Genomic DNA, 16,651 nt, shown 5'->3' with positions numbered 1-16,651 from the left:
AGATTAAATAGATAAAACTCGCCTTGGCAAGAAAATATGTTCCTCACTGTCGTTGTCTTCTGTTCCACTGGCCCTAGCAAAATAATTTTTCTCGCCAAATAAAATCTTCCTCAGTCATTTCCTGCATCATCATATCCAATAAACAACCCTTCTCCTCAATAACATCAGTTTAGTCAAATAAATTTCACCTCGACAAAACTTATCTACCACATGCAAATATGTCCTAAATACAACTATATGCATCTAAAATGCTATGTCAAATACTTTTAGACAACACATAACTTAAGTAAAAATACCTAAAATATAGTCTTTTTACGGAGTTATAACACCCCCAAACTTAAGCTATTGCTTGTCCTCAAGCAATGGATAATGAGCAATAGAAACATAAAGTGTCAAGGCAAAGTATAAATTAGGAAAATCAAGTAGTTTAAAATTTCAGCCATGAGCGACAAGTTTGGCCTCAACATGCTAGACTGAATCAAAAGTCAAGCACATTTCCGTATATCAAGATCCTTTATTAGTGTATGTGCGTGATTGTATCTAGTCTATGCTTAACGAATTTAGAAATTTTATAAGTTCATTTGTTTTTCCAAGGCATCAAATTATTCATTAAGTACAGTTTCACTCATGTTTATTCAACATGTAACTCCAGTTTTTTTCAACACTACTTCAAGAGGAGGCAGCTCATCACATCTACCATCTCACACTCTAGGTAAAAGGGAGCATACCTTCCACCCTCGAGCTAGTCAGGTAGAGTCATCTTGTGACTACTTTCATTCATTTATGTGAGAAGGCTACGATTTATTTAAGGTGGTTTCTAGATATTGCCGTCACACAAAGGAGTGTTCGTCTACAGTTATGCCAAGGCATTTATTTTCAATTCAACAAAATTCAAAGGGTTAAGGAGTTCAACTTAATCTTTTCAATCATTTTATGTCACAGCTCGCAAAAGTTCTATCCTAAAAATTTTCTAAGTACCTTAAGCATAGAAAACATACAATCATGTTAACAGGATCACAAAGAATCAAGTCCTAAGGTTGGTTCTATCATTCTAAACAGTCATGTACAATAATTCTGAACATATCAATAAAAATATTCTTTCATCATCAGACATCCTTAATTCATTCCAAGCAACTATCATAACCATAACTCATGCCATGACAAAAATATTTCTACAAATCATTATCGATGCAATTAACTAAGTGTGAAGCACAATACGCGCCAAAAACTTGATCGCGTGAATAAGTGTGTGTTGTGGCACGCAAATCTATGTAATTATATACAATCGATGCAAGTAATATAGTAGTAAGTGAGTTATCGTCTCCATGGGGATTAGTGGGAATTTTTTATGATTGCTACAGCTATAACTAGGTGTCACTAACTAGTCCTAAGATTCTTGTCTAATGATATTAACAATAGAAAAACGATTAGTATCAAATGATATGAACAGATGAGAAAGTATTGTCGAGCAAGAAAAGTTGTAAAGTGAAGTGAGCAGAAAAGTTTGGCCGAGGCAATAAAAATATGCAAAGGAAAACAAATAAAAGTTGTCAAGGCAAATAAAAATGTTTGAGTTCAATATATTCTGAAAAAGCCTCACACAATTAGACTTCCAACGGAGCACTTGGGTTGGTTTTTCTAAGGCGAGAAAATTATTCTATGTCTAGGATGATTTAGTATGTTATGCTTATACTGCCTGACAGGATTTACTAGAGTGTTCGTAGAACTTTTTCGACGACAATACTACCTAGCGTTAACTACAGCCCTTGGTTTGTCAAATTGTTGCTGCGGTGATACCCCTCAGCGTAAGATGTATCTCTAGCCTATCTACTCAAGCATTCACCCTTCTTAGTCGAATGAAACCCTCTCTTTATCTCTAAGAAAGATTAGAACCTCACCATCCCGGATTAGTCCCCTTGTTTACATGGATCTAACCTAACTCTTTCTAATATTATGTATCAACTCCTAAAAAAATGGCAATCTCTCTAAAGCTCTTACAAAGATTAGGAATGTTTTGTCATGGCACCTGGCAATCTCTCAAAAGCTCTTACAGGGTCAAAGGAAAAGTTTAAAACAGTGAACAAAACAACATTCAACAAAAGCATACTTAATCATCATTTAACATCAAATAATGTATCCTCTAAACATCTTCAACACCAAATAAAATAGTTTATGGTGTGGTAAACATCATCCCAAAAATAATCTTTAATTACAAGCCCTTAAATAATATGAAAATGAATAACAATAGGAAGAAAAACTCCCAAACAGAGCTCTGTCGTTACATTAGACCACCACCATGACTACTCCAGCGGCCAGCCTCTCTCGAGGGCTTGATCGCTGCTCTAGTGAAGCGTGGCTATGGAGGTCACCAAGGACGGTTGAGTGGGGGATGATGGAAAAGGGATGTGCACCTGTCTCCTTTCTCCAAGCCTCCTTTTCAGTGTATATTCTCTCTCCCCCTTTTAAGAGGTATAATGTGATATTTATAGTGGGAATTTCTAGGGTTTAGTGCCCTTGTAAATTCCCTAAATACCCTTGGTTTCATACCCTTTGTGTGAATAAAATGGCAGCTGGCAGTAGTTCACGTGAGGTACATTGGATAGTTATCCATGTGACGTCAGTAATTTTGTCTCGTACTGTGTCAGACTGTCGAGATAAAACTCGCCTTGGCAAGAAAATTTGTTCCTCACTGTCATCGTCTTCTATTCCACAAGCCATAGCAAATTATTTTTTCTCAGCAAATAAAATTTTCCCCAATCAATTCCTACATCATCATTTCCAATAAACAACCCTTCTCCTCAGCAGCACCAGTTTAGTCAAATAAACTTTGCCTCAGCAAAACTTATCTACCACATGTAAATATGTCCTAAATACAACTATATGCAGCTAAAATGCTATGTCAATGGCTTTTAGACAATCAATAACTTAAGTAAAAAGACCTAAATTATAGTATTTTTACGGAGTTATCATACCCCTAAACTTAAGCTATTGTTTGTCCTCAAGCAATGGATAATGAGCAATAGAAACATAAAGTGTCAAGGCAACGTATAAATTAAGACAATCAAGTGGTTTAAAATTACAACCCTCAGCAACAAGTTTGGCCTCAACATGCTAGACTGAATCAAAAGTCAAACACCTTTTTCATAGATCAAGATCCTTTATTAGTGTATGTGTGTGATTGTATCTAGTCTATGCTTAACGAATTTAGAAAATTTCTAGGTTCATTTGTTTTTCCAAGGCATCAAATTATTCATTAAGCACATTTTCACTCATGTTTATTAAACATGTAACTCCAATTTTTTTCAACACTACTTCAAGGGGAGTCAGCTCATCACACCTACCATCCCACACTCTAGGTGAAAGGGAGCATACCTTCTACCCCCGAGCTAGTCAAATAGAGTCATCCCGTGACTATTTTCATTCACTCATGTGCCAAGGCTATAGTTATACCGAGAAATTTATTTACAATTCAACAAAATTCAAAAGGATAAGGAGTTCAACTTAATCTTTTCAATCAGTTTATACCACAACTCGCAAAAGTTCTATCCTAACCTTAAGTATAGAAAACATACAATCGTGTTAACATGATCACAAAGAATCAAGTCCTAAGGTTGGTTCTATCCTTCTAAACAGTCATCTACAATAATTCTGGCATATGCAATAAAAAAATTCTTTCATCATCGGACATCCTTAATTCATTCCAAGAAACTATCTTAACCATAACTCATTCCATGACAAAAATATTTCTACGAGTCATTATCAATGCAATTAACTAAGTGTGAAGCACAACACACGCCAAAAACTTGATCGCGTGAATAAGTGTGTGTTGTGGCACATATATATGTGCTAGTATATACAATCGATGCAAGTAATATAGTAGTAAGTGAGTTATCGTCTCCACAGGGATTGGTGGGAATTTTTTATGATTGCTATAGCTAGAACTAGGTGTCACTAACTAGTCCTAAGATTCTTGTCTAATGATATTAACAAAAGAAAAACGAGTAGTATCAAATGATATGAGCAGGTGGGAAAGTATCGTCGAGGCAAGAAAAATTGTAAAGTGAAGTGAGCAGAAAAGTTTGGTCGAGGAAACAAAAATATGCAAAGAAAAACAAATAAAAGTTGTTAAGAAAAATAAAAATGAAGAACAAGAGGAAGAAAAACTCCAAAACATAGCTCTGTCGTGACATCAGATCACCACCATGACTGCTCCAGCGGCCAGCCTCTCTTGATGGCCTGACCGCTGCTCCAGTGAAGCCTGGCTATGGAGGGCACCAAGAACGGTTGGGTGGGGGACGATGGAAAAAGGATGTGCTGCAGTCGCCTTTCTCCAAGCCTCATTTTAAGGGTATATTCTTAGCAAGGCCAGGAGTTCACGTAAGGTGCATTGGACAATTGGTCATGTGACGTCAGCAATTTTGTCTCGTACTATGTTAGACTGACGAGATAAAACTCGCCTTGGTAAGAAAATTTGTTCCTCACTGTCATCATCTTCGGTTCCACTGGCACTAGCAAATTAATTTGTCTCGGTAAATAAATTATTCCTTAGTCATTTCCTGCATCATCACATCAAACAAACAACCTTTCTTCTCAGCAGCATCAGTTTAGTCAAATAAATTTTGCCTGGTAAAATTTATCTACCACATGCAAATATGTCCTAAATGCAACTATATGCAGCTAAAATATTATGTCAATGACTTTTAGACAATCAATAACTTAAGTAAAAAGACCTAAAATATAGTCTTTTTACGGAGTTATCAAAGGTATAATAAGTCTGTGTGCTATGGGTTGGGTTGCTAAAGCATGGGATGAGATGCTGGCATGGATTGTACGGTTTCTTAAGGGAAAATTCCTTCTTACTATTATTCTTAAAATTGCTTGGGGTTAAGTTTGTGGTGCAGGTTAGGTTAAGAAGTATGAGCATAAACAAAAATGACAGAGTGAATGTTAGGCTTTATAGCAGTTGGGTCATCCTGTAGTTTTTTTTAGCTGATCTTGATTTATTGTTTCTTTGTTTCTTGTAGCAGGTGATTGCTTTCTTTGGGTAATACATGAATTTATCCAATATATAAACAATTCACAAAAATTTAAAATTTATTTATTTATATAAACACAAAAATTATACTATATAATTTTGTTGTTTTGTAAAGTAGCCAACTGTTGTAGTAGGTGGTCAGACTACTATTGGAGTCATGGTCCTTTTTGATCTCTATTGTATGGCTATTTGTAGTATCTTGGTTTTAACTTTGATTCATTAGTTATCATATGATTGGTTCTGATTGGTTGTCTCAGAAGGTAACGTTATTAATGTTGATTGATTGTTTAAAGTCATAATGTTATTGGCTTTAATTGGCCGCCTTGGGGGTGATAGGTTAAGTTAGCATGTTGCGCATATCGACACGTGGTTGCTGACGGTTGCACACAAGGTGTATTTGCATGAATAAAAGATGGTTAATGCGCTGTTGTTTGCATGGTAATGATGGTTGATGCGTGAGTAGGAGTCGCGAGACTATAAGTTTGCAGGTAGTAACAAATTTAGTAAACTACACTCGTATTTAATAAATTAATTAATTAATTCATATCAAATATTACATAAATTCATTATGAGGATAATTTTCTTAACTCAATTACATCATGCTATTTGAATCTTTGACTTTTCTTATCAGATCTATGATAAGTTGGTCTTAACAGTATATTATATATATATATATTTGACTTAGTATATGACGCTTACTGTTTCCCTAATTGCGAGGGTGCAGCTATACCTACTGACAGTAGTAGGTAGTCGAGAGAGACAAAGAAGCTCGAGCAGAAAAGTCTAAATAAATGGGCGATAGAATCATATTTCCATACGAACCACTTCCACTTCTAAAAAGTCATCAAACCAAGCTCTATATAAAGGGGACGAAACACAATAGGAGGAACCACCTCACAATCTCTTCACATCTTCCTTTTCCTAATACAGAAGGCAATGATGGCATTAAAAACTTGTATTTTGCTTCCATTTTTCATGCTTCTCGTCGTATCTTCATCCAAAAACAAGCAATACAAGCCATGCAAACAACTGGTCCTATACTTCCACGACATTATTTACAATGGAAAGAACAAAGAGAACGCGACATCCGCCATTGTTGCAGCACCCCAAGGAGCAAACTTGACGATCCTTGCAGGTCAGTTCCATTTCGGGAATATAGCAGTTTTTGACGACCCCATTACCTTAGACAACAACCTTCATTCAAAGCCTGTTGGTAGGGCTCAAGGCATGTACCTTTATGATACCAAAAACACGTACACTGCTTGGTTAGGATTTTCTTTTGTTTTTAACAGCAGTGACTACCAAGGCAGCATTAATTTCGTGGGTGCTGATCCGTTGATGAATAAGACTAGGGATATATCTGTGGTGGGTGGCACTGGTGACTTTTTCATGCATAGAGGTGTTGCCACTTTGATGACTGACTCTTTTGAAGGCGAAGTGTATTTCAGGCTCAGAGTTGATATCAAGTTCTATGAATGCTGGTGAAAAAAAAAAGAAAATTTAAAGGGGGGGTGTGGAAAGGATAATGAAGTGAATAAATCGAGTGAGTTTGTGCTTTGAATCAATCCCTATTATTCATGTTGGTTTTATGTTTATGTATGGGGTTTTTACTTCTGTATCCTTTGCAAAGCTTAAACTTAAGTTTTTTTTTAAGAATGCAACGTATGTGTGCTTTTTTTTTTCCAAATAATTTGATTGTTTACGATATAATATCTATTTGGAATCTTTCTTAATCTTTGATAATGAATACCTAGAAATGTAAATACTCAAACCCAAGACTTCTAAGGAGAACAACACTCCTCTAAACCACTGAACTCACTTGATGAATTCAAATGCAACGTGCTTTAATTGAGAGTTATTGTAATGTTTTTAATTAATTAATTAATTAACTTGTAAATTTAATTTAAACCCGTCCTCAATCACACCAATATAACTAAATCAATCAAAATTCACATCATTTTACATTTAAGTATTTTATATAGATGATAGTTTGTTGAACTACTTTTATTGTTGTGGTCTTCGTAATATAAATGAGATATCATGGACCATCCAGCTCAGTTGGTTGAGCACAAGGTTCTTAACTTTGAGGTCGTGGGATCGAGTGGGAGTCCCACGGAGGACATTTCATAATTCGGAGATTTTCTACGGAAGCTGCTCTTAACCTGGTGTAGGGGGCAACCTACTATCTTACCTCTCCTTACCTCATTACACATGTGAACAAAGGACAACATTTATTTTATATGATACATAATTTTGTAAGTTGTCTTCTTATCTATTTCAAATAATTTTATATTTTGTATAAGTGAGATGACTATCCAGCTCAGTTGGTAGAGCACAAGGTTTTTAACCTTGAGGTCGTGGGATCGAGTCCCACGGAGGGCATTTCATAATTCGGAGGTCTTTTACGAAAGCTGCTCTAAATCTAGTGTTGGGGGCAGCCTACTATCTTACCTCTCCCCCTTACCCCATTACATATGGGAACAGGGGACAACCATTTTTATATTTTGTATAAATTACAATAATAATTTATTTTTAATAAATATCATATATGTTAGATATTAAACACAATTTATTATAATAATTCGTTTTAATTAAAATATCATCTGCTTAAGATATTAAAATATAAAAAAAATTAAATACTTATTTTTGAGGCCACACATTCATTATCTCTTCTCAAATAATTTTTATTTTAAAAAATTGATAACTTTAATTATGGAGTCTGGACCAAAAAAATAAGAGAACGATAGGTTGAGAATTTATTGGCCATGGTCTTGGTCTTTGGCATTACATGTAAATGTCCAAGTTTTAAACTTATGGTAACGTCACATTATTTTAATTATTGTAATGATGACGTGAAATAATTTTATGGTGACACATTAATATCATTGTTAATTTTTTAACAATGAGTGATCAAAATGAAATCAAAATTAAACATTAGGAATGATTTTGAAAATATAAATGTTTTTTTTAAAATTAATCTAAGGTGCTTGTAAGTGGTAGTATCTAGGGATGGGCATGAGTCGGTTGGGTCGGGTTTTCAGTAAACCGACCTGATCCGAAAATATATACACTCCACCCAAAACCTGATCGACCCGAGTTTAAGGGTGACTTCACCCAACCCGATTTGTTTAGATCTAATTGAAATATATATATAGAGGATTATTATTGCAACTATCCCTGCATATATAATGTAATTTTTTTTTTGTGTGGAGTCGAGTATTTTCACCCTAAATTTGAATTCGACCCAATCAGAACCCAATTATTTTTAAAAAAATTCTGACCCGACTAGGTCGAGTCAAGTCGAAACCTGTCGGGTTCAAATCTAGTGTTCGTATATGTTCTAAAGTAATAGTTGAATGATCAAAATTAAACAAAAATAATATTGGGATACTAAACTTGTAGTTTTTCCTACATTTAAGTTATCACTCCGCTTAAGTCAAGTCATTAAAAGGACAAAAATAGTTAGCATACTTTTTTGGGTGTTTGAGATGAATTGATGGGCACAACCGCACGAGGATCGGAAATTTCAATGATAGAATGCGTAGAATTTACAACTTTCTAACACAGTTCATATTTAAATTACTTCGAAATTTCGTTCGAGTTGACTGAAATACTTAAAAGTAGATGAACTAAAGTTTATTTCTTTTAGACGAATGTAAAATTTTATATTAGGGGACGGATTTAAATTTTTAAAATTTTATACGAGACGAATTTGAACTTATAAAATTATATGAAAAAACATATTTCTAATCGAAAATATATAAAAAAATCTAAAATATAAGATAATTTTATATTTTTAATGAGAGCGACTGTCCCGTCCACCTCGGTCCATCCCTGTTCGTTGATGTATCATTTAATATTATTAACAACTTCTCATTTATTTGAAAAAAACCAGTTCCAATTTACAACAGAAGTTTTTTTTTTTGGTTATTTGTTGAAAGTTTATTATAAAGATTGAAAAGCAACAATGTTAAAGAATATATTTTTAAATTTAAATTTTCATTTTTAGGTTAAAGTGTTTAAGAAGTCCTTAGCAAAAAATCAAAGAATATAGAAAAAAAAATTAAGCTGGTTCCTTCTTTTATTGATTTTTGTTAGTTGATTAATTTTAACTATTAATTAACAAACATAATGACACAGCCGTGTGGTATAATATCATCAAATGGTAAAAGAAATATTATTTTCATGATTTTTGTTAGTTTTCTTTGGATTTATTTTTTTTTACAATTTTTTATTATGTGTGATTTTTTATTTTATAAGATTTTGATATAAAAAAATTTAAGATAATTTTTTCATATTTTTTTCTTAAGTCATTTTGTGAAATTTTTATTTAAGATGTTATGAAATATTTTTAAAGTATTTAAAACTTCCAAAATATGTTCTCAAACATATTTGATTTATATCTATTTTTTTTGGGTTGATCAAATTAATTTCAAAGTATTTTCAGTAATGAAATTTTTTACTTTCTTATTGTCTCTCTAAGATGATTTCTTAGCTGTGTTGTTTCCACATGTAGGTACTTCGAAATAATCATAGTTAGCCAATTGTTGCATCACTGAGCAAGGGCCACTGCAAGCAATCATGGTAATGGATTTACTTTTGTATTTTGATATTTTAATAGTGACATATATATGGTGAATTCTAGGTACTCGGTATAGTTGGTTAGTTTAACTTATGAAGTGTTTCATGAACATATTAAGTGTTAATTTCAACGGTGTAAGTCTATGTTAAGTTACACTATTGGAATTAAGCGTTAGTTTCACTTGTGTAAGTTTATGTTAAGTTCACTGCTGGAATTAAGTGTTAATTTAAATGGTGTAAGTTTATGTTAAGTTTCAATGTTGGAATTAAGTGCTAATTTCACCGGTGTAGGTTTAATTAAGTTTCACTGCTAAAATTAACTGTTAATTTCACCGATGTAATCTATGGTAAGTTTCACAACTGGAGTTAGGTGTTCATTTCACCGGTGTAAGTCTATATGTTAATTTCACCAGTATAAGTCTATGTTAAGTTTCACTGCTAAAATTTGGTGTTAGATTTTACTAGTGTAAGACTGTCATAAGTTAACTGAAGGAATTATATGTTATATTTCACTACTGTAAGTATGTGATAAGTTCACCATTAGAATTATGTGTTACTTTCATTGATAAAATTTTGTGTTACTTTTACTAGAGTAAATATGTATTATGACATATGTTATAAAAGAATATGAAAAAATGTATTATGAGATGATGAATAGTAAGTTATTTGAGGCTATATGTCGTTTATATGTATGATGTGACATCTCTTATTAGGCTATATTTCTGGATTTGATAAGGATGTTACATTTAGTGGTACAAAAACTACAAGTTTAGCCGATTCTATGACTAAATGGTGTATGTTACGAGTCTCAAGTATACACGTCACTAAGATATCTCAAATGTGGAGTATTGCATATGAGCCTTGATTCAACCTCTTAATGCAATTAATGATTCAGAACAAAGGATAGACCAAATGGGCCATAGTGAGGCCCATGGTGCGAGTAATGAGTTGTCCAACAACCACTCCCAACCATGATCCATTAAATACACCAGTTCCTCTTGCGGTACCTGTGTAAGGCCGAAGAGTATTCTTTTAAACCTTGGATGCTATCTTAATTCGATTTAACCCCCATATGGTTGGGCCTGCTCCCCGACGATCTATTGCTAAAAAACTCAAAAGCATTAAAGAGATGAACTTCAAGGTGGCCAATGACGGGGACCCATTGGTTGTTGACTACGGGTTGAATGACACCAAAGTTCTATTAAATGGGCTTCATCGTGGGGATGCAGAGAAACTAGATGGGTGATATCCTTGCTTAAGGAGCAAGCCCGAATTTAGTGGATAAATACTACTACACACGTATCTTTGAAAAATGTGACATGGGAGTACGACAGTCTACGAATACATTAAAGACTTATTTATTCGAGAAATGAAACAAGAGTATTTAAACCTCAAGCAAGGGTGTAAGACGGTCTACGAATGTGAGTGTGAGTTTAATCACATGATTCGGTTTAGTTCAAAATCGATTCCGACTAAAAAACCAATTTTGATTGGTTTATTGAAGGTTTGATGCCACAGACCAATGAAGTACTGGTGGCTATGAATTTCAATGTATTTCAAGAAGTGGTTAACCGCGCTAAAGCCATGGAAAAAGTCCAAGGGGAGTGAGTTATGGAGGATCGTGGAAATTTAAAAAGAGAAGTTTTGGTCCTTTTCGTCTTAGTCATCTAAGAGAGGTAAAGATGATCGCTCGCAAGAAAGGTCGATGGTGACTAAATTAGGAACAGAGCAAATGTGGTGCTGATGCACAGAGGCGGAAGACCTTTTATACTTTAAGGACAACGAATGCACACTTGTCTTTGTAGGATAATGGTGCATTGTTAGCTAAATTGCAAGTGAAGCCTAATTTGGTAGATTCGATAAGAGAGCTCTAACTAATAGATGAAAAATATGTAATGAAGAGAATACAAGTTGGAAGTAATAAAGACATATATTTCAAGATCAAACTGAATGATTGTTGATATTATCGAGAGAGGATTTATATTTCCAACAATGAAGACTTAAGACAAGAGATTTTGTAAGAGGCTCATTGTAGTCTATTCACGATGCATTTAGGTGGTAAAAAATGTACCAATATTTAAAAAGTCATTTTTGGTGATCAACGATGAAAAAAGCCATGACAGAATTTATTGTTAAGTGTTTGACGTGCCAACAAGTGAAAGTTGAGCATCAAGTGCCTTTTGGGTTGTTACAACCGATAATTATTCCAAAGTGGAAATGGGAAAGAGTTATGATGGATATTGTGATAGGGATTTCGTTATCAGTGAACAAGAAGGATACCATATATAGGTATTGGTGGATTGACTCACCAAGTCATCCAATTTTATTAAAACTACTCCATGAAAAGGTACGCAGAGCTATACATACGAAAGGTTGCGAGGTTTCATGGTGTACTGATATCTATCATTTTAGATCGTGATCTGGAGTTCACTTCAATATTTTGGGGTTTTTTGTATAGAGCTTTAGTGATAGGATTAAACTTCAACACTGCATTTTACCCTCAAACAGTTGATCAATTTGATAGAGTTATCCAAATTCTTGAGGACATGTTACATGCTTGTGTGCTAGAGTTCGAGAATTCATTGGAAAAGTACACTCTTTTGGCTGAGTTTGCATACAAAAATAGTTACCAATCAACCATCAAGATGACCCCATACGAGGTTTTGAATGGTAGAAGGTGTTGGACTCCTTAAATTGGTTTGAACTCTGTGATCGCCAACTAATTGGTCCTGATCTAGTTAGGGATGTCAAGGACAAGGTGAAGATCATTCAAGACAATATTAAGATAGCTTTTAATAGGCATAAGTCTTATGTTGATTTTAAAAGAAAATATGTTTAGCATGAGATTAGAGAGAAAGTATTTCTCAAGGTCTCGCAGTGGAAGAGAATACTTCGATTCGGAATGAAGGGGAAGCTCAGAACCCGATTCATCGGTCCTTACAAAATCTTCACAAGGATCAGGTCAATAGCATATCACATAGCATAACCCCTAGACTTGGCTAGGATTCACAATGTTCTTCATGTGTCTATGATTAGAAGATATCGTTTAGATCCTTCACATGTTATAACTCTAGAGACAATTGAGATTCAACCAAACTTAACTTACAAGGAGGAGTATGTAAGAATCATTGAGTATGAGGTCAAAGAATTAAGGAATAAGTAGATTCCGCTTGTGAATATTCTATGGAAGAACCATAAAGTCGAGGAAGCAACGTGGGAAACTAAGAAAGCTATGCGCCAACAACATCCTCAACTGTTTTGCTCATGTAAAAAAATTCGGGTGATGAATTTTTCTTATGGAGGGGAGAGTTGTAACGCCCTAGAAAATTCTTCAAGGGCTAAACCGATAATTTTTTAAAATTACGTTGAGGACTAAAGTAGTGATTTTCGTTAATGATAGAATTAAATATGGATCTTGGTTAAATGATTTAATATTAAAAAATATATCAGTGGGAGAATAAGAATTAAATTGCTTAAAAGGAATTATGCAACTCTAAAGTGGAAACAAGTGAAGAATTAGACTCTTATTGGAATAATATTCCCAAAGAAATTATGGATAGTAGCACAAGCAAAGGATGACAACCATTGGATTTTGTTGGAAAACTACATCTAAGCCAATAGATTTGAGAGATTATAACTATTTTTTAAGGGAAAAATAAAAAGGAGTTATATTATGGGTTTGAAAGATGAGAAGATGAAGAAAAAATTAAAATAAAATAAAAGGGTTATATTATAGCTATTATGAGCATACTTAGTTTACCTTATGATGTGTTTCATGGACATTAATTATTAATTTTACCTAAGCTTCACTGCTAGAATTAGGTGTTAGATTTCACTAGTGTAAGCCTGTCATAAGTTCACTGTTGGAATTATAAGTTATGTTTCACTGGTGTAACTCTGTGACATGTTCACAGCTAGAACTATGTGTCACTTTCATTGATGGAATTGTGTCACTTTCACTAGAGAAATATGTATTATAACATATGGTACGAAAGAATAAGAAAAAAAAATGTGTGTTATGAGATGATGAATAGTAAGTTATTTGAGGTTATATGTTGGTTCTTTGTATGATGCGACATCTCTTACTTGGTTCTATATCTGGATCGGGTAAGGTGTGTTACAAAACATATTATTGTTTATTCCTTAAAATATATGTCGAGTAAAAAATTATAGTTAAATATTATAATTTTTTGTTGAAATAACAACTAATATTTATTCATGGAAAAAACTAGCTACTTGGTTGGTTTAGAATTATAACAAAGTAGAATTTGAATAATTGATTCACAAAAGCTCAAAGACCAAAATTTTATAACTCATGCTTACAAAAACAAATATTATAACCAGACTTTACATATAATTTATTTAATGAAAATGAATACTTGAAGAATAATAAAATACGAGAAAATCTTCTTTTAATTTTCCAGGAATCTTAAAATGCAAAATTTTAAAGTCAAATGTAGAAAGCTCTCCTTTCGAAACAGAATCGTAAATATGAAGAAATGCATCGCAATTTGGCCCGATCTGTCATAACGTGAAAACTGGCTTCCACTATATATCCTATTTCCACCAACTTATCAAACTATTATATTTTATCCTTAAAGTTATAAAAGATATCATTGTTTTATAACATACAGTGGTTATTTATAATAATTCGATAAATTTAATGACTATTTTGTAACTTTTAAAATTTTGGTGACCAGAAAGATCATTTCAACATAATTCAGTGACCATTTATATATTTTAACCTATTTTATTGACAGAGACAAAAAAGGCATTAAATTTGGTTAACGAGTCCCCTTTCAGCATCGAATGATTGTCCTAAACTTCGATATGAAGTTGCCAAAAATTAATAATTGATCAGTTCAATAATGCATAAGCTGAAATTATACTTGAATTGAGCTGGTTAGGTTAATTTTCATTTGGGTTAATATAAGTTGTTGGATCAATCTAATCTTTAAAAATTTCCAGTTATTGCTTTCGGTACAGGAGTTATTGATTAGCCAAATAATGTTTATTTCGAATCGAGTTAATATGAGTTTAAATTTTTTTGAATCATTTTAAATTTGGGTCTATTGAAATTTTAATCACTCTTATCATTTTGAATTTCGGGTGTTAGCTCATTTAGAGTTGTCATTTAGTTTCGACACTCGAGTTTAGGTCATTTCAGATATTTGCTTCGGATCAGGTTGAGTTCAAGTTATTTAAAGCTTGGATTACACTGAGATTGATTCATTTTGGGTTCATATAATTTTTGGTTTGGATCATTTTCAAATTTTAAAATGATCGATTTCGAGTTGTTGACTTCTATGAACAAATCGAATTAGATCAAATTTAAAGTTAATCCGGTCCGAATTTTAAACCCGGGTAAGAGTGGACCATCTAACCAAAGAGAATGATGAATAATTTATTGGATGGGGTAGTTTGTTTGGTTGGAGTCACAGTTATCCAATCATTCCTTTAACGCAAGTTTTGATACATATTTACCTAACTAATAAACCCTAAGTTCATATGGAGCTCTTATATAGAGCAAGCAGCTTAAGCTTCAATTTTAAACCATTCTCGTATCTGAAATAAAAATGGAAGCTAAGAGAAGTCTGTTAGCGATCCTCACTATCCTGTCCTTCCTCTCGATATCCACGGCAGCCGGAACTCGAAAAATCCGAGCCCGAAAGCCATGCAAGAGCATGGTGTTTTATTTCCATGACATTATCTACAATGGTATGAATGCAAGGAATGCAACTTCAGCCATTGTAGGTTCACCACAATGGGGGAACAGGACCATTCTGGCAGGGCAGAACCATTTCGGAGACTTGGTCGTGTTCGACGACCCGATCACCTTAGACAACAACTTGCATTCGAACCCGGTCGGTCGAGCTCAAGGGTTTTACATCTATGACAAGAAGGATATTTTCACAGCTTGGCTAGGATTCTCTTTCGTTTTCAATTCGACTCGGCATAAGGGAAGCATAAACTTTGCCGGGGCGGATCCATTGATGAATAAGACGAGGGACATATCAGTGATTGGTGGAACTGGAGATTTCTTCATGGCTAGAGGAGTGGCTACTTTGATGACCGATGCCTTTGAAGGGGAAGTATATTTCCGTCTTCGAACAGATATTAAATTGTATGAATGTTGGTAAACTATTACTATTATTTTGTTCTTGCTTGGTTTTTCAATAATCAATTGTCAATTATGTCGTCATTTCAATTTTCTGTCGTGTCATGAAAGAGTTTCATCAATGAAAACATTGTGGTTATTTTTTTCTTTCTTTCTCATGGATATGTTGTATGATAAAATGGAAAGTGCGTTTTGATCCGTTAATTTTGTTTTTTTCCTTATATAATTTTAAGTGAATACAAGGTAGTATATGTTCAAAAAGTTTCATATCATTGTATATGCGATACTCGAACTCGAAACATCAAAGCATAAAAACAATCCCTTAACTATTAAAATCGCTTTATTCGTGCCGCTAATTTAATCTTTAGATTACTTAGTTGGTGACAATAGCAAGAAATAAAGAAATGTTTTTAAGGTATTATATTTGATACATTATAGATTAATGTTATTAATTAACAATTAGTTGGTGTAGAGAAATGGAGTATTAAATCTCTTAAGTAAGGTCAGTAATTCAGACATAAATCAAGCGACCTCAATGATAAAGGAATTGTTGTTATTCTTTGAGGTATCAGGTTCAACCACTAAGAGCGTTTAATGTCAAATAGTTGAAAGTTATATTTGAACAGATAATGACTTGTATTTACTTCGGATTAATAAAAAAAGTCAAAATTTTGAATCTTTATGTTTTCGAATGAAACAAATCGAAATAGGAGAGCCGTCTTAAAATAGGTCTCAAAATATATGATTAGAAATAATTAATTAATAGATTAGGAGGAGAATATTGTATATAACTTATTACCGGTGCGTTTTTATGGTGTGATTTGTGATTGTTTTAGGTTTTGGTACAAAATGCTTCGGTTACATGAATTTAGTCTTTGGTTCTTTAATATTTTTATTAGTAGATTATGAGTGTTTCT

The 16,651-nt window shown here is 33.4% G+C and overlaps 2 protein-coding genes across 2 annotated transcripts; both read left to right on the top strand.

The window, feature by feature from the left end:
• Nucleotides 1-5,942: 5,942 nt before the first annotated feature.
• On the top strand, nt 5,943-6,595 carry LOC120123650 (disease resistance response protein 206-like). The gene has a single exon (XM_039142492.1). It carries the CDS (start codon nt 5,972-5,974, stop codon nt 6,518-6,520), a length of 549 nt encoding a protein of 182 aa, XP_038998423.1. The 5' UTR covers nt 5,943-5,971; the 3' UTR covers nt 6,521-6,595.
• An 8,561-nt stretch (nt 6,596-15,156) lies between these two features.
• Nucleotides 15,157-15,881, top strand: LOC120123623 (disease resistance response protein 206-like). Its single transcript, XM_039142470.1, has one exon. It carries the CDS (start codon nt 15,193-15,195, stop codon nt 15,754-15,756), a length of 564 nt encoding a protein of 187 aa, XP_038998401.1. The 5' UTR covers nt 15,157-15,192; the 3' UTR covers nt 15,757-15,881.
• The last annotated feature ends 770 nt before the right edge of the window (nt 15,882-16,651 follow it).

This window comes from Hibiscus syriacus, unplaced genomic scaffold (genome assembly GCF_006381635.1).
Source record: "Hibiscus syriacus cultivar Baekdansim isolate YM2019G1 unplaced genomic scaffold, ASM638163v2 tig00110402_pilon, whole genome shotgun sequence".
Lineage (NCBI taxonomy): Eukaryota > Viridiplantae > Streptophyta > Magnoliopsida > Malvales > Malvaceae > Hibiscus > Hibiscus syriacus.
The sequence above is the reverse complement of the archived record's forward strand: the minus strand, read 5'-3'. Positions and strand labels throughout refer to the sequence as shown.